Source organism: Camarhynchus parvulus, chromosome 5 (assembly GCF_901933205.1).
Source record: "Camarhynchus parvulus chromosome 5, STF_HiC, whole genome shotgun sequence".
In the NCBI taxonomy this organism is placed as follows: Eukaryota; Metazoa; Chordata; class Aves; order Passeriformes; family Thraupidae; genus Camarhynchus; species Camarhynchus parvulus.
In genome coordinates, this window is record NC_044575.1 from 28,103,042 (window position 1) to 28,125,918 (window position 22,877).

At 49.1% G+C, this 22,877-nt stretch overlaps 1 protein-coding gene across 1 annotated transcript; it reads left to right on the forward strand.

Moving 5' to 3' along the window:
• Positions 1-778: 778 nt before the first annotated feature.
• Positions 779-7,040, forward strand: CCDC177 (coiled-coil domain containing 177). The gene is made up of 2 exons (XM_030950084.1): positions 779-849; positions 1,475-7,040. Exon 2 carries the CDS (start codon positions 1,483-1,485, stop codon positions 3,379-3,381), a length of 1,899 nt encoding a protein of 632 aa, XP_030805944.1. The 5' UTR covers positions 779-849; positions 1,475-1,482; the 3' UTR covers positions 3,382-7,040.
• The last annotated feature ends 15,837 nt before the right edge of the window (positions 7,041-22,877 follow it).

A 22,877-nucleotide genomic window follows, 5' to 3' on the forward strand; every position in this document is an offset into this window, starting at 1 on the left:
ACTGGGTACTCAAAAAGGTGTACTGTATAGCCTGACACATCTTTGCATCAAGCAATAGCTTACACTAGCACAAAAGGGAATAAGGTTTCATGGCTGGAAACTGCTTTGAACTGAAATGTGAGAGCTTTGCCATTTCTTTCCAGCTCTGCTGTGAATTCCCTAGGCAGCCCAAGGCAGGCATCTTCATCTCCCTGGGGCTCAGTTTCCCATCTGTAAAACTGGGTTAGCATCTCCTGCTCCTTCTTACACCCTTTTTATCCTTGTCTATATTAACGGTAAATACAGATGGGCTTGTTTGTGTGCAGGTACAATGCAAAACAGGGGGCACGACCGTGAAAGTGTCGCTCATTTAGGGATGGTCTGCAGGGAAAGACGCAAGCTCGGAGGGGCAGGTGCAGGGCAGGACGCAGGGATTAAGGGATGCGCACACAGGGAGCGGGGATGCCTGCAGGGAACGACACTCTCCTGGCCGGCCGGGCACTTACCCGCCACCCGAGCCAGCCCCGCGCCGCGCTCGCCGCAACAGCGCCGGGCCCGGCCCCTCGCGGCGGGGAGGCGGGGGCGGGTCCCCGCCCGGCCGCAGCGCTGCCCCCGGCCGCGGCGGCGCGGCGGGGCTGCGGGGCGGGCTCCCCCGCGCCCGCCTCCGCCCGCCCCCGCGCGGGGCTGCAGCGGGCAGCGCGGGGCGCCGCAGCCTGCGGGCGGCCGCCGTGCCCGCCGCCGTGCCCGCCCCGCAGGTGGGGGCGCCGCGCGGGGCCCGGGCTGCCATGGACGAGCCGCCGCCGCCGCCCGCCTGAGCCCCGAGGCCGCCGGCACCGAGACAAAGAGCGGGGCTGCGGCCGCGCCCGCCCGGTGAGTGCCGCGGGGGACCGGGGCGGGCGGGGGGCTCCGTCTTGCGCCGCGGCCCGGGAGTGCGTCTCGGTCCCGCTGCCAGCCCTGCCTGACACCCCCGGGCACCCCTTTCTTCGTTCACCCATTCACGCGCGGAGACTCTCGTCCGCCAGTCCGCCAAGCCCAGCGCACCTACAGCATCCTCGTTCATAGCCCGGCTATCCCTCAGCCCAGACTGCCCTCCCGGCCCAGACACACCCCGTGCACCCCCCTTCCTTGCCGAACAATTCTGCGCCCACTGCCCGAACCTGCCCGAGGACCCTGAACGACCCCCGTCACCCCAAACGCCCCCGCGCACACCACAGGGCAAAACCCGCGCGTCCCGAAGACTCCCGCACCACGCCCCTGTGCCCGACCGCCCAAACACGGCTCCCCGCCCCGGGCACCCCCGCCCCCGGACACCTCCCGTCCATGCCCTGCACCTGCCGCGACCTGCCCCTTTCCTGCACAAATGCAGCCCAGCCCAGGCACCGGTGCGCACCTCGCCGCCCCCTCTCAGCCGCTCCTCGCCCCTGCCCCGGGGACACAAAGGGGTTTGTGCGCCCGCTGCCCGCCCGCTCACCCGCCGCCGCTCTCTGCCCCGCAGGCCGAGCCATGGTGGAGCCGCCGGCCGAGCCTCCCCCGCAGCCCTGCCCGGCGCCCGGGGGGGCGGCGGGGGGAGAGCCGGCCCGTCCTGGAGAGCAGTCGCCGCTGCTGCACCTGGACCTGTACAACTTCGACTGCGCGGCGGCGGAGGGCAGCCGGTACGTGCTGACCAGCCCGCGGTCGCTGGAGGCCTGCGCCCGCTGCGCCGTGCGGCCCGTGGAGCTGCTGCCGCGGGCGCTGGGGGACCTGCTGAGAGAGGCGCCCGGGCGCTCCATGCGGGTGGCCGCCGGCCTCTACGAGGCCTACGAGCGGGAGCGCCGCCGCAAGCTGCAGCAATGCCGGGAGGAGCGGGAGAGGATTATCCGGGAGGAGAAGAGGCGGATCCTCGGGCCCCTCGGCAGCCTGCCGCCTTCGCCCGCCGCCCGCGTCTCCTCCCGGGCTGCGGCCGCAGCTGCCGGCGGGCCCCGGACGCATGGCGGGGGGAAGGCCAGGGCATCGAGGGGTGCCAAGGGAAAGAGCCACTCCCTGGACTCCTTGCAGAAGCGCCGCGAGGGTAGCTGGGGCAAGACCTCCTCTGAGTCGGGCGCTTCGTCGTCCTACAGCGGGGAGAGCCTGCGGGAGCGCGGGGGCAAAGTGTGCGGCCGGGGTCGGGGGATAGCCGCCGCCAATGGAACGCTGCTGGGGCGCAGCTTCAGCCTGGGCGACCTCAGCCACTCACCACAGACTGCCCAGAGAGTCGAGAGGATCGTCAGGGAGGTGAAGAGGAAGAAGGGTCTCTCAGAGGTGCCAGAGAGGGACAAGAAGATCGCGGCACTGATGATCGCCAAGCACCAGGAGGCCAACCTCCTGCGGGAGCAGCGGCAGGCAGCTCACCTGCAGTGGGACAGCCAGCGGCGCCTGGCTGAGCAGCGGAAGGAGCAGGAGGAGAAGGAGAAGCAAAGGGCCCTCCTGCAGGGTCAGCGGATGTGGGAGAGCCAGGTGGAGAAGCGGCGAGGGAGACTGAACCAGGAGCAGGAGGAAGCTGCCTTGATGAAGCAGAAGCAGCTCCTGGTATGTGAGGAGAGGTGGCGGGAGCAAGCGGAGAAGCAGGAGCGGCTGCGGAGGGAGAGGCTGGAGAGGGCCATCAAGGAGGACAAGCAGAAAAAACTCCATCAAGAGCTCAACCTGAAGGCAAAGGAAGAGGTCAAGAAGGAGCACCAGGAGCGAGAGGAGCAGCTCCTGCAAGAGAAGCTGTCCACAGCTGCCCAGAAGAGGCTGAAAAAGGAGGTGCAGCTGCAGAAGGAAAAGAGACTGTTCAACCAAGCAGAGAAGCTGAAGCATGAGGCCTTGCTCAGGGAACTAGCCAAGCAGGAGGCAGAAGAGAAGGAAATGCTGAAGGCATCCCTGAAGATGAGTTTGACAAAGGCTCAGGAGAACTACGAGCAGCTTGTGGAGAAGAGGAACCAGGAGCTGAGGGAGAAGGCCAGGCGCGAGGACATGCAGATCCAGAGAGCTAAACTGGCAGCAGAGAAGAAGGAAAGAGAGCAGAAGGAGCACTTGGAAGCACTGGCTAGAGAGACAGAGAGAAAGATCCAGCATGCTGCCCAGGTGGCTGAAGAGGCTGTCCAGGAAAAAGCCCGCAAAGTGGTCTTGAGCCGTCTGGAAAAGGAAAAAGTGCAGAAGATGAACAAGCAAAAGGTGGAACAGTATGAGGACTTACGGCGGAGGGAAATTCTCCTCTCTATAGAGAGGAAGCTGGAGAGAAGTGAGCAGATCTTCAGGGAGAAGAAGACTGTCTTAGAAAATGCCAGGTCTGTTGCTCGAGCATCCTTCCATGTCCGGGAAAAGGTGCGGGAAGAGACGAACGTGCGCACCTTTGACAAGATGGCCTTCGAAGCAGAGCTGCATGCTCAACTTAGTAAGAAATGAAAGATCTTGTCATGGATGAGTGAGGATGCACCACTGGTTGTCCATCGTAACATGACAGAAAACTCCTTGGCATGAGCATTTAAAAAACAATGAAAACCAACATCCACCCTAATTTCGTATTTTGGGGGAGCAGGGTACCGCACAAAAATGTGGCAGCTATTTCACATACTGTTTTAAATACATTTTGCATTCTGGGTGTGTTTTAAAGACTGACCTCAGTCGTCTTTACAGAGAGGAAGCAAGTTTTTCTGTCCTCCACCCCACAAGCACATGCATTTTTTTTCAGAGAGGGCTGCAAAATCTGCTTGAAGCCTCTGAGTTACTGATTGATTGTTTACACCAGAGATGACTACAGCTGCACTCTCCAGCGGGAAACGCAAACAGAGGTTGCTGACTACTAGAGCTTGCTGAATAAGAGCCAAAACCACCCTAGCTGATTCTGCCTGCAGTGATGGGCAGTTTGGTTTAAGTTACAGGACTGCATTTTCAAAGCTGCTGCAATCCCATGCTGAAGGTGAGGGAGGCTGGAGTACAGAATGCCATATACACTGGGTGCCCCTTGGCTGCTGCCAGTACCAAGCTAGGGTAAGCACAGATCAAGGCCATGTAAGTAGACATTATGATCAGAGCTGGGCAGAAGCTGTCTAAAAGTGCTCACAAACACAATTTCTTTTTTGCTGTTACCCCTCCCAATGTATCCTCACCTCTCCTTCTCCTTTCCAAGTTTCTCTTACAAACATCTGTAGAATTCCTTCTTTTCTTTTGGAGGAGGGAGAAAAGGAGAGAAATTTGTGGACAGCCCACAAACTGACAAGCACCGACACAAGCCACTTGTTCATTAAGATATAAAAATGGATGAACCTGTGGAATCTGGACTTCTGGGGAAACACAGAGGTCACTTGTAAATGGAAATCACCACCCTCAGGAATTCTCAAAACTCAAGAAGACCCTCAGCCACCTTATCCAATTTGCCCTATCTTGAGCAGGAGGTTGGACTAAATGTTCTCCAGAGTTCCAAGCTTATAGTTCTCATGAGCTGCATACAACAACAAGTTCACCCAGCTCTTATCAGTGTCTACTGAGCAGGGCAGCATTTCTCTGCCACTGGTGCTAAGAGTTGTATTCTTATATAGAGCACAAGAAAGAGTAGATACACAAAATAAGGTATGTTACAGATTCTCTTAGATGAGGATCATGTCTTTTTTATAAGAGCTAACTCAATACTATTTAGGGGGAACTGAGTCCTTCTGCAATTAAATACACCAGAAATGTGAAAAACCTGTGCCCTGTGTACAGCATTCAAGTACAACAGCATTCTGCTCCAGGTTTCCACATGCACTCTGTTGAGTTGGAGTTGTAAGCACACATCTGAAGCAGGCACTTTGGTTTGGTTTTTTTCTGGCTCCAGGCAGCATCAGCTCTCTGTTCCACCATCTGTGACGCCGGATTGGGTTGCTCTGGTGATAGCAGTCAGACCTGGACTGGAGGAGAAGCACCAAGAAGAGACAGGATCTTGTTTCTTTGTGGATGTCTCTGACATAGAACATAGTAGAAGAGATAACCAGGAGAGGGTTGACATATGGCACAGACATGCAGTCTAGCATGCATAGATTGCTTACCAGAATTTCCCAGGAGGTAACAGCAGGTCAGAGCCCTCCTAGAAGGCTTTAAAGAAGTTGTTAAACGAACACTAACAATAGACCAAATACACTGGTGCCCTGCAAAGTTAGAGGCATTATACAGTGTTGAAAATTAAGACATAGGTATTTTTTTTATTTTTATAAGATTTGATCTTTGAATCAAAGTATGATTGGTGGTGTTAAGGGCAGGCAGCGTGAAAGTAGGAATTAGGGCACCTGAGCAATGTTCGCTCTGCCAGTCATTGGCTCACTCTGTAATGCCAGGCAAGTCCTCAGAGGCTGGACCTGCTCCTATTGATATAAACGGAAGCAGAGTTGGGCTCTTGGGACTCACAGGAAATAGTAAGACTCTGATTGGCAAAGCACTTCAAAGACTTTGGACAAATGTTGCTTATAAAATACAAAGTAATATTTATTTATGTATTTATGTATTTATTTATTTATTTTGAGTGGTTATTAAAGTAAAACATCCCTTGGTGAAATGCATTAACACTCAAATCTGATAACTGTGGAAAGCACAGCTGCATTAGTGTGTCCAGCAGGGAGGCTATCCCCTTACCCTCATCCTCAAAGCAGCAATTAAAACAGTGAAACAAATCCTGTTCTAACACTGGACAAGGTCCTTGAGAAAACACAAACTTCTCCACATGTTGTCCATGCCTCAGTGATTTATTTATGTGTACTCTCATACCTGCAAAGACCTAGAAAAGAGATGGTCAGTGGCTCAAATCCAGCCACTGCAAAACTGCCCTTGCTCCCTGGCAGCGCTAGAGTTGGGATAAAACCTGCAGTGACTCCAGCATAGCCAATGTTTCATCTGATTTGTAGCCTTTGGGGCTGGAGAGAAAGCCTGCCAGTATATATATAAAGGGTTTTGCTTCCCTGTGTCGTTGCACTGAGGTTGAAATTCACTGCTTGGTTAATTTAGCAGAGGGACAAGGGGGACAGATGGGAAACAGTGGAAAGAAGGCAAATGGTGATGGGTGAATGAGCAGGCAGCCTCTAACTGGAGGAGCATGTTTTCCCTAAAGCTCTACTGCAATCTACCTGACGACTCTCCAAACCTCCCTCTGCCAAGGGCATCTCCAGGCGGAGAACATTCTGCAGCCCAGGAGACATGTCTTGGCCACTGACTGTAATTACAGCGGGGTCCATCTCTTGCTGTTGACTGAGTTTGACACCTTGGGGCTACAGCTGAACTAATCAACACAAACCTACACGAAGGTAATTGGATTGGCAAACTAGTGTTCCTCTACTGTGCAGTGTATAGCTCAAGTTTTGAATGTGCAATCTGAGAAAAAATATTTTTTTTCAAAAGACACTGATCTGTGTATGGATATTTTTTATTTCTGTAGTGGTTTAAGTCCTAAGTCCATGAAATTCAGTGAATTTTGAGTTTAAAATTGCAGCATGGAAAATTTAAGTCAGCAGTTTGGATGGAGGCATGAGAGGTATTTCTTGATTCTGCTTATGCTTCTATTTGAGAAGGAATTCTACTGCTGGATTTCTGTAGGAACAGAAGTTAAACCCTGGGTCACATGTAAAAAGCATGGCCCTTTTAGATGGGGCTTATTTGGTGTTTTGCAATTGAGCTGCAGGTTAGGGAGAACTAAAAAAGCAATTAGCATGGAGGAGAAGCACTGACTAAGGAGCAGTTTCTTTTGGCTGACCTCTGGAGGAATTTTGGAACACAATGGAACACATTTTGCATGTTCAGAAAGTCTTGTTTATGTGGATATTCTAGGCTTTAGTGGCATCTGGGCTGAAACTGGAGCCCTTCAGTGACAGAGAGAGTCCCAACAATCTTACCTGTGTGCTTCCTCTTCACGCAAAATTCATCACTAAAACTCATTCTCTCTGTCAAGATTGAATTTGACAGGTATGTCTAAAAGCTATTAGGAGGAGCAGCTGCACCACCACTGGTTAATATTTTGCAAGGTAAATTTTAAGCCAGTTTATACTAAGTTCTTTCTCCACATGCATAAGAGGGATGTGAGGATTAGATTTCTCACCTTGGTTATCTGTTTTCCTTTTAGCATGCTATGGAGCTGCAGACTCATTCTTTGCTAAAATTTCTCCTGATGCCAGGGGAATTCTGTTTGCTAAACAAATGCTGAATATGCAGGTTTGAGAGGGGACTTAGTTAAAGACGTCTACATGTCTTTATTAAGCCAAGGCTGGACAGGGATATGTGGGAAACAGAATTTGCAATACATAGCCCGGCTTATTGGATCCTACCTGAGGATGGCTTCTCATTGCCGCAGTTGTTGCATCAAAGAAAGACCTGCTTTCAGCTGTGGGCGTTCTTCTGCAGGTAAAGACAAAAATGTAGTAGTTGAAATGCCATTTCAAACAAGGGGGTTTTTTGGGTGTTTTTTGGTCTTGTTGGGGTTTTGTTTTAAAGAAGATGCAGGGAGATGTAAGGATGAGATACAAAGCTAGTTAGATGCAGCACATTACAGATGGTAACTGGTGCCTTCACACGTAGTTCTGCTCTGTGGACCTGAAACTGTGCTGTTTAGTAGAGCAGCCACTACATCCAGGAGAGCAGAGGTGCTCTGGGAGGTGCTCTGTGACCTGTTCTCAGATCACACAGGCTCCCTTCAAAGCAATCCAGTGTAAGCGCTAATGCTTTGCTGAGTCAAGCTCCAAGGGAATATAGTTTGTTAGGATTGGAGTTAGTCTGCATAGTTGTGAAAGAAGGCTGTCATAGGCAAAGAAGAGGAAGACACTGGCTTAGCCCAGTCCTTCTGGAAGTCAGCCCCAAGACACCGGCTTTGCAGTGCAGTACAGGGAGTTGATGGAGCTCTAATACAACTACGTGGGGGAGTGCAGCCCCACAAGTCCTTGGCAAGCAAGTAGCACCCAATCTGAAGAGCCAGTACAGAGGCAGGGTAAGAAAATCATAATGCTTCTGGCTTCTAGGCAGGCAGCAGCTCTGCCCTCCTTTTTCTTGAGATATTACTAGGTGATGGCTTGAAGAGAAAACACTGGGAACAAGAAAAAAAAAAAAAAGCAAAACTCTTCCAACACAAGATACCTGAGATTCTCCATTCATGGAGACCATCCAGCACTCTGGGGAGTCCAGTTTTCAGAGCCTTCATAATGGAATATGCCCCACATCCCACATGCCTCTTAACACTAGGACATGAAAAAAAATATTTTCTAGGTCTGACTTCTTTGTCCTTAGCCCACTCTTTGAGCATGCCTCTTTACTGTGAAACATTACCTTGTTATTGTAAGATTCTAGTCTGAAAGGACCCAAGTCTTTCTCTGGTAACTTTGCACTCATCTCCTACATCCCTGCCATTCAGAAATCCTCTGCATTGCAAAACCACTCTGGCAGGAAGAATCATCCTGTATTACAAAACCAAACTGCCAGTGCTGTTTTGTTCTTATGTGCTTTACACAGCTCCCTGCATCTAATCTCAGGACCTGGCTGTGAGGTAAACCAGTTATCGCCCCCAGCCTAAGTACAAGCAAACTGAAGCAGAAAGAACTGATGTGATTTGCCCTGGGCCATGTTGGCCTCCCTGATCTAGCTGGAGCTCTCACTCATGTCCTCCCTAATCCCCATGCAGTCCTCTAATTGACCTCTTCTGGTTGCAGTGCAGGGATATCCCTGTGGCCCTGCTGTGGCAGCTCCCCTGACTCCTGATCTGCAGCTGGTGCTTCATGGAGGATAAAGGTTTTAAACCGCCAGCCACCACTTCTGGGCATTGTCTCCTAACCCTGAAACACTTTTAAATAGGGGGGTGGGGGGAGAGGGTCTGAAGGTTATATAAGGCTGCGCTGGGAGCCCAGGACAGGGGCAGAGTGAGAGGAAGGTGCATTAGCAGAAATGGGCTGGAGCCACAGATGGAAATGTTACATGAATGAGTAAACATGGAGTGAGTATCCTTATAGCATCCTGGCTAGCTGGGATCACTTAGATCTCTATGTGGCAGCATACAATAACACTTTCTTTCAGCACATTAAACTTACAGGGCCCAGTTCATCCCATTAGTTACCTCTCTAGGGCCAGCAGAGTTATTCCAGGAGTGAATAGAGTCTAGATATATTAAACTTTTCATTATTTATGTAAATCACAGTGGCTTGGCAGAGCTTATGCTTTCAAGAGCTCAGTGGAAATTTCCTCCTGCCTGAGCAGTACCCAATGCAGTGGGATGAGAGGGTCACATATCTGCTGATATTTTTAGACTGGGTGACAAATTTGTCAATACCCTGGTGATGGACACTGTGTTCCTGGGTGTTTACAAAGCAGTGTCTGCTTAAGCAGCTCAGTGCAGCTGAGGGGAAGAGCAGCTGGCACAGAAGTACCTTGTCAGATAATAAGTTAAACAGTTGGGAGTAAGAGATTTGGCTCTTTGTCTGTTGGGCACTACTGGGAATGTTTGGTTTGTAGGAGGGTGATGTGATAATTTCATCTCTTTTTTAATCACCTCCAAAGTAAGCTGTGCTATTTTTGACAAGTATTTAATGATTTATAAGAGGCAGGAAAATAAATGAGAAAGGGAGCACAAAACACAGATGTGTAGGTAAAGCTGAAAGCCATTTTTCTTTCCCTCCTGAAAAAAGCCATATTATCCCAGCAGGAGAAGGTTTTGTTAAGTGCCACATTGCATGCAATTTCTTAGACCCTAGGAGGGGACCACTCTGTTCACTAGCTTTGCTACTTACACACCTGTCTCCTGTACATGCTGACAAGACAGGCTTCATGTTTACCTCCCAGCAACAGCTATTTCTTCAGATTTCAAGGAAAATATGAGATCCATGAACAGGCACCATTTTCACTATAGAGGGACCACTACACAGCCACCCTGGGTGGACTCAGTCCACATCTGACATGAACCCTGATGGAAGAGTGGTACTTTGTTCTCACCAGGGAATTTCAGCATCCCTCATCCACACAGTCTAGGAGCCTCTGCACCATTTTCAGCTTCCACCTGAAGCTGTCAAGATGTCCTTGTGTCCCAGTTTGATCCCAAGGCTCCTGCTCCCATTGCCTGCAGCTAGGTAGCCGGGGGGCTGACCACAGGGTGCAGCCAAGTCTCCACACGTCTGCAGAGGCTTCAAGAAAACTAAATTGCCCTGTTCTTCCTTAAACTGGGGCATGTCTGTGCACAAGCAACTACAAGAACTGTCCGAATCTGGGCTTTGGGTGCAGTAGATTGAAAACCTACAGAAGAACTGGGGTGTTGTGGCACAGCAAAGGAATGCTACTGTTTTATTTTTAATTATCAAACACTGCTGCTAATTTACTTCCCCTGCATTGCTTTCCCAGGCAGTACCATGAATGGGGCAAGCATTAACAGCCCCAGTGGAAGTGCTTAGCTGTTGCCCTCCCCACTTAGACCAATGCCTGGCATGGGAAGGGCTGTCCCTTCTTGCCTGAGAGAGGAGCTTTCTTTTCTGCAGTCAGCATCACATGATACACAGGTGCTCTGGGGCAGGCTGGCATCCTAGGATACATCCATCCTATCACCAGCTTCTCCTTCTGACCTGGACTCTACCAGTAAATTCATACCTAGCTCATAAAGGTCTGCATGACCTGTCATGACGGGGATTTTAGGTATGTTTTAACAGCTATACGTCATGATGTTGCTTTTTCTGTTATCAGTTTCACTTACTGCTGCTCAGGAGGAAGTAAAGGTAGGGAGGATTGTTTCAGTAAACCAGAGCTGACCTGCCTGCTCTCAGAAAATGGTAGGCAGGTAGGCAAGCTGAGAGCTTCAGGGTTTTATGCAGCACTAGAACACCTGACATCTTAGGTTAGCTGTACATATACTCCATATCCCTTTTCATGGTAGCTGTCACTCCAACTTACATCTCTTGGATGCTGTGAGTCCTAATATTTTCCAGGCAGAAGGCACTCTGCCTTGTAACAGAAGTTTTGTGTGATTCCTACATTTTTTTAAAAACCCTGCACAATCTGTTTGCAGAATCAGGCATTTCAATGCATTTTACTTATGGTTCCATAAAAAAAATTGTAGAAGTAGAGATTCCTGAAGGCAGTGATGTTCACACCCACACCTACTGTCCTCTCTAAGTGTCTCTGATCAGACTGCACTGTGCCACTCCAGAGATTTCTTGCAGCTCCTGCTGTCTCTGGGAAGCTGCAGGTCCCTCCCTGCAAAGCCACTGTACCATAACGCAGCTGCCACATGATTCAGTCGCAGCCTGTACGTCCCCAAATGCACAGAAAACTTGCTGTAAGCTACCAGGGGAATTTCTGCAGTCTCCTGGAGCCCACAGGCCCTTCCCATCCATCCTGACACCAGGGCTGTAAAAACTCCCTGTACTGTACCTGCTGACCCAGTAATGCTGTCTGAGTCCTCTCCATGACAACGCACTGCAGTGTCCTCAGCTACAGGCAGGGATGGCCAGGGAGCTGATGTATCAGATGTATGGAGAATAATTTTAGCATAAGTTTTTCCATGGAGAAATTGGAGGCATGAAATAACTCCCCAGAGGAAATAAAAGAATGTCTGAAGAAGAAAGAAATAACAAAATGAGTTATTTAAGTATCCCTAAAATCATAGGAGACATGGTTTATATGTCTAATGCAACAGATGTACGGTGGCCAAGCAGCTTCACACATTTTAGGTGCCCTCAGGGAATGAAGAATGGTAGAAAGTACTTAGGACCTCAGGTGAGAAAGGAATGATGTTTCCCAACAAGGGTTAGGGTTGGCCAGAGTGGAAAATTGTAGGAAAACTGTTCTAGACATCTCCAACTATGATGGCTTTCCTACACTGCAGCAAAGAAACATGTCGTGAATGAATGGTGGGAGTAAGGATGGAAAAGAGAAGCCTGGGATAAGCACATACAGGACTTAAACAAATGTATAATATAATGGAAATAAGACTGGGACCCAACATGAAAGTCATGATGAATTGTGAATTTTTGAGGTCTCCTTGTTGGTGAAGGCTCCTGCATTGCAGCAGCAGAGAAATGCCTTCTGGAGCACCCCAGCCCAGTGGCTTCCTCTACCCCAGGCCTGCATGGGTGCTGCTCCATGCATCTGTCAGGCAGCACCCCACAATGTTAGGAAGGAGCCTGAGCTAAACCACCTTCCTTTGGGCCCTAGGGCAGCAGCCAAGAGTGCCCAGGGTTGTCCTGTGAAGCAGAAGGTGATGGGGAGCACCTCTTTTAGTATTTGAATCTGGGCTGGCAGAAAAAAGATTTTACTGTATGTCAGAGCTAGGATCAAGAGGATGAGCTAAGAACAGGTATGTATCTCAAAACCACAGGATAAAAAACCACTTTTCTACTAAAGACTGTTTTAATTCTGCTCTTTTTTTTTTTTGCGGGGGTAGGGTGGGGGGGGGTGTTGGGGTTTTTTTGGTTTTTTTTTTTGGGTTTTTTTTTTTTTGTTTGGTTTTGGGGTTTTTAATTTTCTTTTATTTTTATTTTTAAGTTGCTTGGTTTTTTTCTTCCTCAAAGGCCGAGTTTAATATCAAACTGCCAGGGTTTGGTAGAGACCCACTGCATGCCCATAGTCCTGTTCTCATTAGAGAACTGGATTGCTGGCTGCCAGTGTTTTGCAAAGACCAATCCATACCCACCTTTATTTGTAATCAACCATTTCGATTCAGCCACCAGACCCGGGATTGGTTCCTGCTGAGGTCAATTGCCCAAGGGCAAGCACATGGTGACAGCTAGCACATTCCTGTGCCCAACAGAGGAGGCACCACAGCCAGAGGTAGTCTGGGGTGGGGTAGGAGGCTGGGGCTGTTTCCAAAGAGAGCAGGGACCTCGTGAAAGGGAAAAGCCAGATTAAAGGGGAATCATAATCCTTAACTATGCAGTGACAGCCTGGGAAGAGAGGTTTGCTCAAAAAGGCCAGGGGTTTTCTCTCAAGAATGATAGTGCCTCACTGTTGGCAAACTGGATGTGGGCTCGTGTCTCCATCTTCTCCTCTGGCAGGGGTAAGAAACAATTACAGCAAAAAGCAGGGGACAGATGTCTGGCTGTGGGGATGAAACCTCCTAGGTGAGACCCTGTCAGTCAAAGCTCTCCCTCTCTGATTTCACTTGCAGAGAGAACCCTAAATACCACTGGAAGAGTGGGCTTCAACCCTCAGTTTGTACAATATGAAACCTGGTCATGCACCCATGCTCTGATGCATTTGCTGCACTTGCTTGGAATAAAGCAGGCTTGTGGGGCATTCCAGCATGCCAGCTGCATGCTTCACAGCCATATCCCAGCCACAGCTTTGAAGCAGCAGGAAAGGTTCTATCTCATTCTTTCCCAATTCAAATCAGCAGGATTAGTTGTTTATTTAGGAGTCCCTTCCCCCATCAGCAGGGGAAAATAATTATAAACCTTCTTTTTATATGTGCCAGCTAGCAGACAGGATCAGTACGCAGAGGGACTCCCTGATTTCTGACATGCCTAAGCCCTCAGACAACTGTGGGGTTTTTGCACCATATGGCTCTATCACTTGACAAAATAGTGCCCTAGAGAGGCTGGTTGTTTTCCAGCCTGCCACCAAATTAACTTAGGAGGATGGGCACATACAGCCACAGTTTCTGCATTGTTGCCACCGTTTCTGAGGTCTCCAGACCTATTGCAAGCCACTGTATTTTTGCAGCCCCTCCTGCCCCCCTCTAGGACCAGCTACCAAAGGGATTAAATCACAGCATGTTATCTACTGCAGTGGCTTAATCACTAAGCAAAGCACTCATCCCCTGACCACAAGGTCAAGGAATTATCTTCCTGACAGATAACGCAGCCAGGGCTTGGAACAAAATGAGGAGCTGAACTGTCATTGCCAGCCCACAGGACACAGTTTTATTGCTGTTTCTGGGGAATAGTCCTGCTAAGATGCTGTGGAAGTGCAGAGTGACTCTTCTCACCTGCCCCAAAATGTCTTTTGGTGTCAGGAGAAGAGAAACACAGCAAAAATGGTATTCATTTTTGGGTACATACATCCTCCTCTCTTAAACAGTTCTTATTCCAAACCTGTCCCTCTGAGAGCAAGAGGTTTTGGTGGTTAGATGGTTTTGGCATTGTGTACTAAAGAAACTGAAGAACTAACTGAGCGCTAAGACTGGGCCAAAAGGGAAGTGACCTTGGGGGAAACATACATATCTAGAAACACAATTTCAGAGGACATAGATTCTACACATCAGATTCAGCAGAAGGTGGGAAGTCCTATTCCCATGTAAGCTGGGCTGTAAGGGCAGAGCTGCAGGGCCTGCCAGCCCCACAGCTCACTGCACAGCTGTGGGCTGTGAGAGGGCAACTCACGCCTATGGGGGGAAAGTTCTTCATTGGAGACTTAAATATAGAGAGCCCAGGTCTGCTGCCACCATAAAAGAGTGAGGAAAACTCCTGACACAGAGAGCTACAAAGTGAGGTTCTTACTAGGCACTAGCAGAGGGCATGAGCTCCCACAGTGTTGCTGTGAGTGCCTCAGGACCCTCTGCACACAGCCAGGCAGGATAAGCCATGGTCCCCTGCCTGGTGGCTGCCAAGAGCAGTGTCTTTTCATAGAAGGGAAAGGTGTAAACTGAGATTACAGAAAGACTGAGAGGATGAGGCTCTCTACCCGAAGCTGGGTAAAACAAATGGCTTGCAGCTCTCCAGGTGACTTCCTCATGGTCACATGCATGACAGGAACTCCAGAGGAGGAATCCTCATCTCTACAAGAGTCTAGGTCCCGAAGACTCTGGTTGAAATTACATGTGTGCTAAATCTTCCTTGTTGTGCCTTTCAAAAACAGCTAAGCAGTCAAATGACATCTTCTCACCTCCCTCAGTACATCTTGCCTTTTGCAGTCCAGCTGCTCCCTAAAAGCCCTGGTTGTTACAATTTGTCTGTGAAACATTCACACCCTGCCAAGTCTGTGTGCCTTACCTGTGAATAGCAAGGGCCACACTGCAGCCAGGGGCACTGCTCTTCTCCATCTCCCCACCAGGAGATGCTTCCTGCAGCACTGGTGTGGAATGTGAGAGAAGCAGCTCCCACCTTAAAGCACAAGGTTAACATATCTTAGCAAATTTCACTGTTCTTCAGCTATAAATCAAAAATAAAAATGCTTTTTGTTACTTTAGCTCAGAACATGAAGGGTCTGATTGTCTCTGAGATGTCTGTCTCTATTAAGCTTAGTGGATCCTCCAAAGAGCTCACTGAGGTTATGTGCATGCTGTTCATCCTCCTGGGACTGGGCACAGGTATCAGAGCCCTTCCCATACACCCACCTCCAACCTAACAGCTAAGGCACAGCAGAGACACAGGCAGGACAGGCAGGCAGAGTAAATAGCCTGCCTCCATGCAAGGGAATTGGATGAGCTAGCTGAAAATAAAAGTCCCTTTTCTCCATGTCTTATCTCAGGCAAAGGAGAGAGCATCCCACAGCACTCTGTGGAAACCAGAGCACTAATAAAGCTTTAGATTTTCCACTCAACTGCTGCTCCTTGGCTCCCCTCACTTTCCCACCTGCATTCCTCTGTGCCTTGGGGAAATTGACATTGTGTATCTTCTATATTGTTCTTAATTAGGAAAACAAAAAATTCTCCTTCCATTAAGTGACTCTCAAGAGCAGAGACAGGGGGACATGCACTGAGAGCCATCTACCTTACAGTTGGCTGGAGGCCCTCTCCTCAGTGTCTCTCCCCATGGCCACTGTCCCTGCAGCCCCAGGATCTGCAGAAAGCAAAATCCAAGCCTCAATATCACTTTGTCCATAGCAGAAAGCTGCACAACCCCTTTAGAAAAACCACATTTCTCTTCTAGAGCATGTGAGAGAAAAGGAAACCACCTGGAAATCAATCACAGCACAGTGGCTGTGAAATGCAGCTGGGTATGCAACCCAGAGCTTGTTCTGACCAAGCTACAGGGTGCTCCCCAGAAAGGGAAAAGGCTGCACAGGTTCACCAGGTCAGCTGGGGAATGGCATGAGCTGCTTTCTCCTCCCATAGACCTCCAGTCTGGCACCTCTACTTAACTAGTTTCTCCATTTCATTAAGTTTTACTTCCTCCCTACAAGCAGACTTCAATCATGACTTCTCTACATTTCTACCGTGCTCCAGATGACAGCATGGCCACCAAAACCAGGATCATCTCTTCCAGAGGATTCACCAACCTTCAGCCTTCAAAGGTTACAGCACCTAGCCTGGATAACAATTAATCTTCCCCCAAAAATGGTCCATATATGTTTAGATACAACTAGTTCTTGGAAAATGTATGTAATTAAATATAGCCTTTCCAGCAGTAAGTCTAAGGGCCTGGCTTTCCGACTTAAGCAACTTTTAAGCAACTGCTTTCCTTCTTCTCCCCATTAGTGGTACCAGATCCTGCCTGCTGTGTGAGATGGGCTCCCTCCCACCAAGCACCCTGGTTCGTCTCCTTCCCCCTGCTCAGGCACTGCCAGCTGGGTTTGCCAGGTCTCCCCTGGGAGCTCCTCTGCCTCTGGCTCTCAGTGCACAGCCAGGCCTGCCAGCCCATGTGCTCCCCCGTGAGCTGCTGCTCCTGAATGCCTCCTGCAGGGTCTGTGCTGGCTGTGTGTAGGAATGTGCTGGTCCAGGCAGCAGTTAATGCAGCTGGAGAAATCCCCAGTGTGTGCCGGAGATGACATGTCACACATCCTGTTCCCAAGCCTTTTTTGGCCGTAGATTAAGAACTAAATTTACCCTGTGGTAAGTAGGTAAAACGTACTTGTCTGTGGCAAACAGAAGAGATTAGAGGCTGTTTTCAATAAATCTCTGAAGATTAAGGAGAAAGGAGATTCCATAAAGTAAAATCTGATTTGTCCTTGGCACAGCTGTCTATCTAAAGATGAGTACCCACATCCCACTGCTGTACAATTCACATTTCTCCACACAGCCTGCAGTAAGTAAGCTGAAGTCATGGCTTTACTACTGTAACTAGCATTCATAACATGGCAGGCTGTGCTATCAGGGTTGTGGGGATGGCAAATATTCACCCATTTCTCCTTAGGAAGGAGACAGGATTCATTTCACGTTACCTTGGGAACTCACACCCTGCCATGGCAAACATCACACAGACAGGCAGAGAAAAAGCTGAATATAGTCCTTTCTGTCCTACTGTCTTCTGACCTTATACAGCACAGCCTCCTTCTTCCATAATTGATGTCTCCTGCTGCAGAGGCAGCCACAGCTTCTGATTCTCTGGCTATCCCATTACAGCAGTAGTAAGTGCAAGCCCATTATTCTGCAAAACAATTCAAATTAATTCAGAGCCTTAAACCAGGAAGTCTTTCTTTATAGCACCACCTTTCCCTTATTGCACTGCAGCTACAAGAAGTCAGCAGCTCCATCCCTCCATTTTCCCCATGAGCCCATTGTCTGGGACACACATGCCATCTCTTCCAAGGAAAGAGTTTCTTGGTTTTTTTCAGTGACATTCAGAGATACTTAAAACATCCCTGGTGAATGTAAGAGGGATGTCTTTCCATGCTCTTAGGATATAGCTGCAGTCTGTTAAATCATGCAGATAGGAAAATGTTGAGGAAATTTCTGGCACACCAGCTGTCTGACCTGGCTTATTTACATGATGCTAGAGCTAGGAAATGCACTAGTTTTTTAGCCCTTGTGATTTGAGACTGCTTTTCCAGGGAAAAGCAGCAGCAAGGAAAAGGGCACATCAGGCTTTCTATGTGCTTAGCTTCAGAAACCACATTATCCCTGAGCCTCATGCCCAGCCCTTGCTCTGGGACAGGCTGCCTGCCCCCTTCCCCAGCATGAGAGCTGCCCCCACTGACCCTCACCCAGAGCAGCTGGGAAGGTGCTCAGCTGCCTGTCTTTAGCAGGTTGCTGAAAGACTTGGAGAAGCTGAAGGCACAGCTGACCGGGCAGCTGCAGAGGGGAGGCACAGACGTGTCTCTAATGCAGGATTAACAGGCTGCTGTCCTTGCCAGGGCTGCTTGCCCACACACAGCCTTCTCTGTGGGTCTGGCAGTGCAGGTACAGCAGAGACACAGCCACCTTCAGGTACAAAGCACACGAAGCTTCATCTGAAGGTAAAACTTTCTGGTCTGCTCTCTGCCTCTGAGGAAAAACCAGAAATTACTTTTGGATAAATTATTTTCAGGGAAAATAATAAAAATTAAAAAAAAAACCCTGATTATGAAATATTTCTTTGAATAGATGACAAACTCCTCTGAGTGGAGGTCCAGTGGAGGGGACTGGTTCCTCTGCCTGCCCCTCGCCCCTGTGAAACACACTGAGACAGGACCTGGCACAAGGACTCCAAAATGGCTCACTCTGCATGTCCCAGGTCAGGGGACGCCCAGCACCACCCTGCCCAGCTCTGTACCCACATGTGGCCCGTGAAGCAGGGAGGGAAGGTGCCTGGTTAAGAGCCCGGGGTGTTCACTGCCCATCGCTGTGCATTTTCTACACGAAATGCTCAAGTTCGGAAAGACTTTGGATCAGGATGAATAATATTTCTAGACAGGAAGCCAGTGTTATGAAAAAAGCATGAGCAGCTATGAGGGCATGTCTCACCTCCTTTGCACTCCAAAGAGAGTAGCCTCCCCATCCCCACCATGGCAGAGCTGTCCTCCCACTGTTCCTGCGTGCTGCAAACCCCACCAGGGTGAGGCTAATTTCCAACTTCGGGAGATGGCCCCAATTAAGCAAAGAATAAACAGAAAGCTCAGGGAGCAGCCTGGAGGGGAAGGTGAGGAACAGCCAGCCTGCAATCCTGTTCAAAGCTAGGGAGAGCTGGATAGACAGGGCAGGGTGTATACTCACTGTGTAAAGCAGTATTTGTTTGCTAGCTCTGTGATCTTCTCCAAGCACAGACAAGATGGAAACTCCAGCTATGGGCAGTGCACCAGAACCAAGGCCCAGAAGAGTATTTCAGGTGTGTTCCCTCCTGTCTTCAGGCCACTTCACTCCTTTGCAGAGTTCTACCCGCAACAGCTATTCTTTGCTTCCCTGGTAGGACAGATCTTTCTTTCCCATTACCCAGAAAGCAACAGTTCTTTCTGGCTCTTCTCTGGTTCCCTGGTCTGGGAATGAGGCAGAGCCCACACACATCTCCCCTGACAGCCAGGCCGCACTTAGGAGCTGAACCAGGAGCTCACAGCAGAGCACTATGGGGGCCAGGATCAGGAGATGCTCTTCTCCCTTCAGGAAGGGAATGGAATAGCTCCAACCCCTGCTCCCAGTAGCCTCTCCTAAGGCTGGCTCACTAAACTGCTTCCTTCCATTCTGCTGCTGAAATCTTGGTGCAAGGTCTGTCTCAGCATGCTGGAATCCAACAGGCAGGAGCAGCTCAAGCTGTGGGCATGGGGCTCTCTGCTCCTGGGTGGCAGCAGAGCTGCAAGCTGAACTCATGCCCACTTGCAAGGGGAAGCCAAAGGCTCCCATGACATGGAGATGCTGTGAGTGTGTCAGGAGAGGTATCATACACATCCTTTGGGGCATCCAGGTCTGAGGGTGCTCCCTGGATCCACAATCACCACCACTGTTTCTGAGCGAGGCTACAACTCAGCAACAGCTGGTCACAGCTGGAGGGATTTTCTGTGTAGCTAGCAGCCATCAAAACTAATTCCATGCTAGCACCAGGAGCCAGCCACATGCTGAAGTGGACTAAGTGTGCACATTCTCTTATAGTTCCTTCAGCATCAGCCAGGGCAAGACACTAAAACATTTCCTTCACCAAACTAATTAATTTTCCTTTACTGCAAGGCTTCAAGCTTCAAATACAGTGTATCCCACCACTCCCCCTTATCTAAGCTTGATATATGTGATAAGCACAATTATTTCACCCATCTGTGATACCTTTGAGTGGCTGAGAATTTTGTGTCCTCATTTCGGAGCCCACGTTCCCCCTACACAGGCAGGAAATATAGCTCAGCCTGCACATTCTTTTTCTTAATCTAAAATAAGTTCCACATTAAACCATACTTGATCTGTATTTGTGTGAGGGAGGAAACCACTCCTCACACAAGAGAAATTTAGGAGAAGGAGGAAAAGCAGCCTTCTCTGCCGTTCCCCACATCCCTTCGTGGGTTGCAGCATCTCTCTGAAGTACCACACACTTGATCAGAGAGGGATCTAGAGGGCTGCTGCTTCAGGCCTGAGGAGTTTCTGAACATCCAAATCCCTTGAGAGTTATAGGAATTTCCAATATCTTCCAGTACATGTTGAGATACCCAAAACCTTTCCAGCACCTTTTCAGCTCCCCTGAGCAGCTTCTGTGTAAACACAGCTATCCACAAAGCATAACTGTAAGCGTATCCCTGAATCACAGGGATCATATTCCTGCATCACAGGGCATGCCTCATGTAAACTGGGGAGAGGGGAAAAGGGCCTGAGCTGCAGACTCCTTTTCTCTGAGCACCTGGGGCTGGACTCCTTGGTTGGATTCAGTAAGCTTTTTGCTTACTGGAAAATTGAACAGCCGTCTTCAGGTTATTGAAATGCCAAATGCCAAGTTGCTTGTTTTTGAAGCACAGCAACTGTCAACCGTCAGCAGCGCTCCAGCTTTTAGTCACACTCCTGCACTCCTACTTTTCACTCTCCTTCCTCTTGGAGCCTCCAACAAGATCCCATTGCCCACAACAAGCATGTGGTGTGCCTTTGGCACAATCAGGAAAGGAAAGGAGAAATTAAAATGGTGGCTACTCCCAAGCAAGTTACAATCCAACCAATCTCTGGTAATCTTTCCATTAAAAGCCTGCTCCTCTACTTTGCTACAAAAGGCACAGCATTCTCCTCTTCTTGCTATGTCATTTTTATTGCTGGTAAGATTAGTGCACCTGAAAGCACAGCCCATCTCTGCCACCCAGGGACCTTGAATGCTCTGTGAGCTGTCCCAGAGTTCTGCCAAACATGCTATCACCCTGGTCATGGCTGTGCTTTCAGCAGTGACTGGCACAAGCTTCCAGCCTTACTCCATCAAGGCTGAGAGTCAGAACCTCTTTTGAACAGGGCCTAATTCCATTGCAGGGAGTCAGTTTGCTCACACCCACCACAAAGAACTTTTTCCAAACCCTCTTTTTAACATGGAGATGTCAAAAATATTAATTCCTATTTGCAGAACTTGGATATAAAACCCCACAACAAAAAACAAAACCTGTTTTCCTCATGCTGGAGAGGCAGGGACTGTACCTTCTGTGGGCAACCACTGATGTATGGAGGAACAGGAAGCTCTCTCCCACCCCAGAATTAATGCTGAAGAAACCAACAAGAAGAGCAGCTCTAGCAGAGGACATATCCCGCCACTCTTGGGTGGTTTCCACAGAGAGGACTGAGGCAGGGGTGCAGTCAAGAAGAACTCAAGGGTAAGCAGAGTTCACTTAGTAATTTAAGCAATGCAAAGTTTGCACTTTTCAGGATACAGCAAAATAAGAGCACATGACCCTGCTGAGTTATTTATTGCAACACCTCTGAGTTAGCAAAAAATGCCTTTGTTACCCCCACAAAATGCCCTTTATAATTTTTCTTCCTTTGAAGTGCCATATCTGCCAATACTGAACCTCAAAATCTGTATGTTGGTTCAGGCACTACACTGTATCCTGCAAAGAGCAGGAAGGACTCACAGTACTGAGTACCTGAGTACTCAGTTGGATCTTTCTGCATTCTGGCTGTGGAGATAAGCCTGTAGTAAGAAGTGTTACTTAATATAGAAAAGGGGATGTTATCTCAGTACACAGAAACACACTGCACTGGTTTGTTCAACAAACCACACATAGTGGCTGAACTCGTGGTGACTGTCACCCCAACAGGCCACCTCAGACCCAGCTCTCAGGTGACTCACTACAGCAATTCCTCTTGCTTGGTCATTTCACCCATTCAAATCCATGCTCAGACTAGGTGGGTAAAAAATTGTACACAGACTAGGCAAAAAACTGCGGAGTTGTCCTTGTGCACAAGGAAGAAGATGCCAGAATTAATGTATCCTTCACAGACACACCAGCACCAAGGAGCACTGGGAGTCCAGGCAAGCCCCTGCCTTGGGCAAGGCTTTCAGAGCATGGGCCACTTTCCTGGGAGCAAACCTCTCCTTACTGGATACAACACGAGACAGCTTCTGTCCCTCTAACAACCACCAAAAGTGACTGCATTGAAAAGATTCAAAACAGACTATTCCTATGGAAATCTATCATCTTATTTCCATAGAGATACACTAATATTACACTAAGTCCTAAGCAGAAAGCCTGCCTACTATCTGGAGCTAAAAAAAAAAGCCATACTTTGTCACTAAAAACCGCTACCAGCTTATGTCACTTGTGTGCCACACACAGCAATGCGCAACACGCACCAGCAACCATTTATCCTTCATTATCCACTTCTGACCCCAAGGGCAATTTCCATTTCTTATCCACTTTCTCTGCTTTAGAAGCATCACAGACTGGGGGCAACAGGGCTAGGGCTGCCTTTCTTTCTCTGACATTAACTTCTGTGCAAGAGCAAAGCCTTGGGGCTGTGGGCACTCCAGCAGGAACCACTCTTCTTCACTAGGGACTGAAACAGCCTGTGCATCTTACAAGGAGGATGAAGTTAACCCTTAAATCAGTTAATTGAACCTTTAACAGGATCCATCCTTATAGCCAAGACAATGCAGAGGAAATCAGCAGGCTTCACATTTGGCAGTGTCTCTGACAGAAACAACAGGGAGCATCTTCAGAGAGAAAAGAAGTTCCCATGTGTTACTCAGAAGGTGGAGGTGGTGAAGAATGGCCACATGCTTTTCAGAGCCAGTCTAGGTGTTCTGCAACTCCTGAAGTGAAATCTTAAAGGCGCAAACCATCTGTATTTTCTTCTATCCTCAGACAGAAGAGAACAATTTAGAGAACTCTTCTCATTGGAGGAAGTTATTACCCCCTTCCCAGTTTTCCCAGCAGAAAAAAACAACCTAGGATTACTGGTGGAG

Coding starts and splice junctions, on each gene's coding strand:
- CCDC177 (XM_030950084.1), top strand. CDS start 1,483: ATGGTGGAGCCGCCGGCCGAGCCTCCCCCGCAGCCCTGCCCGGCGCCC.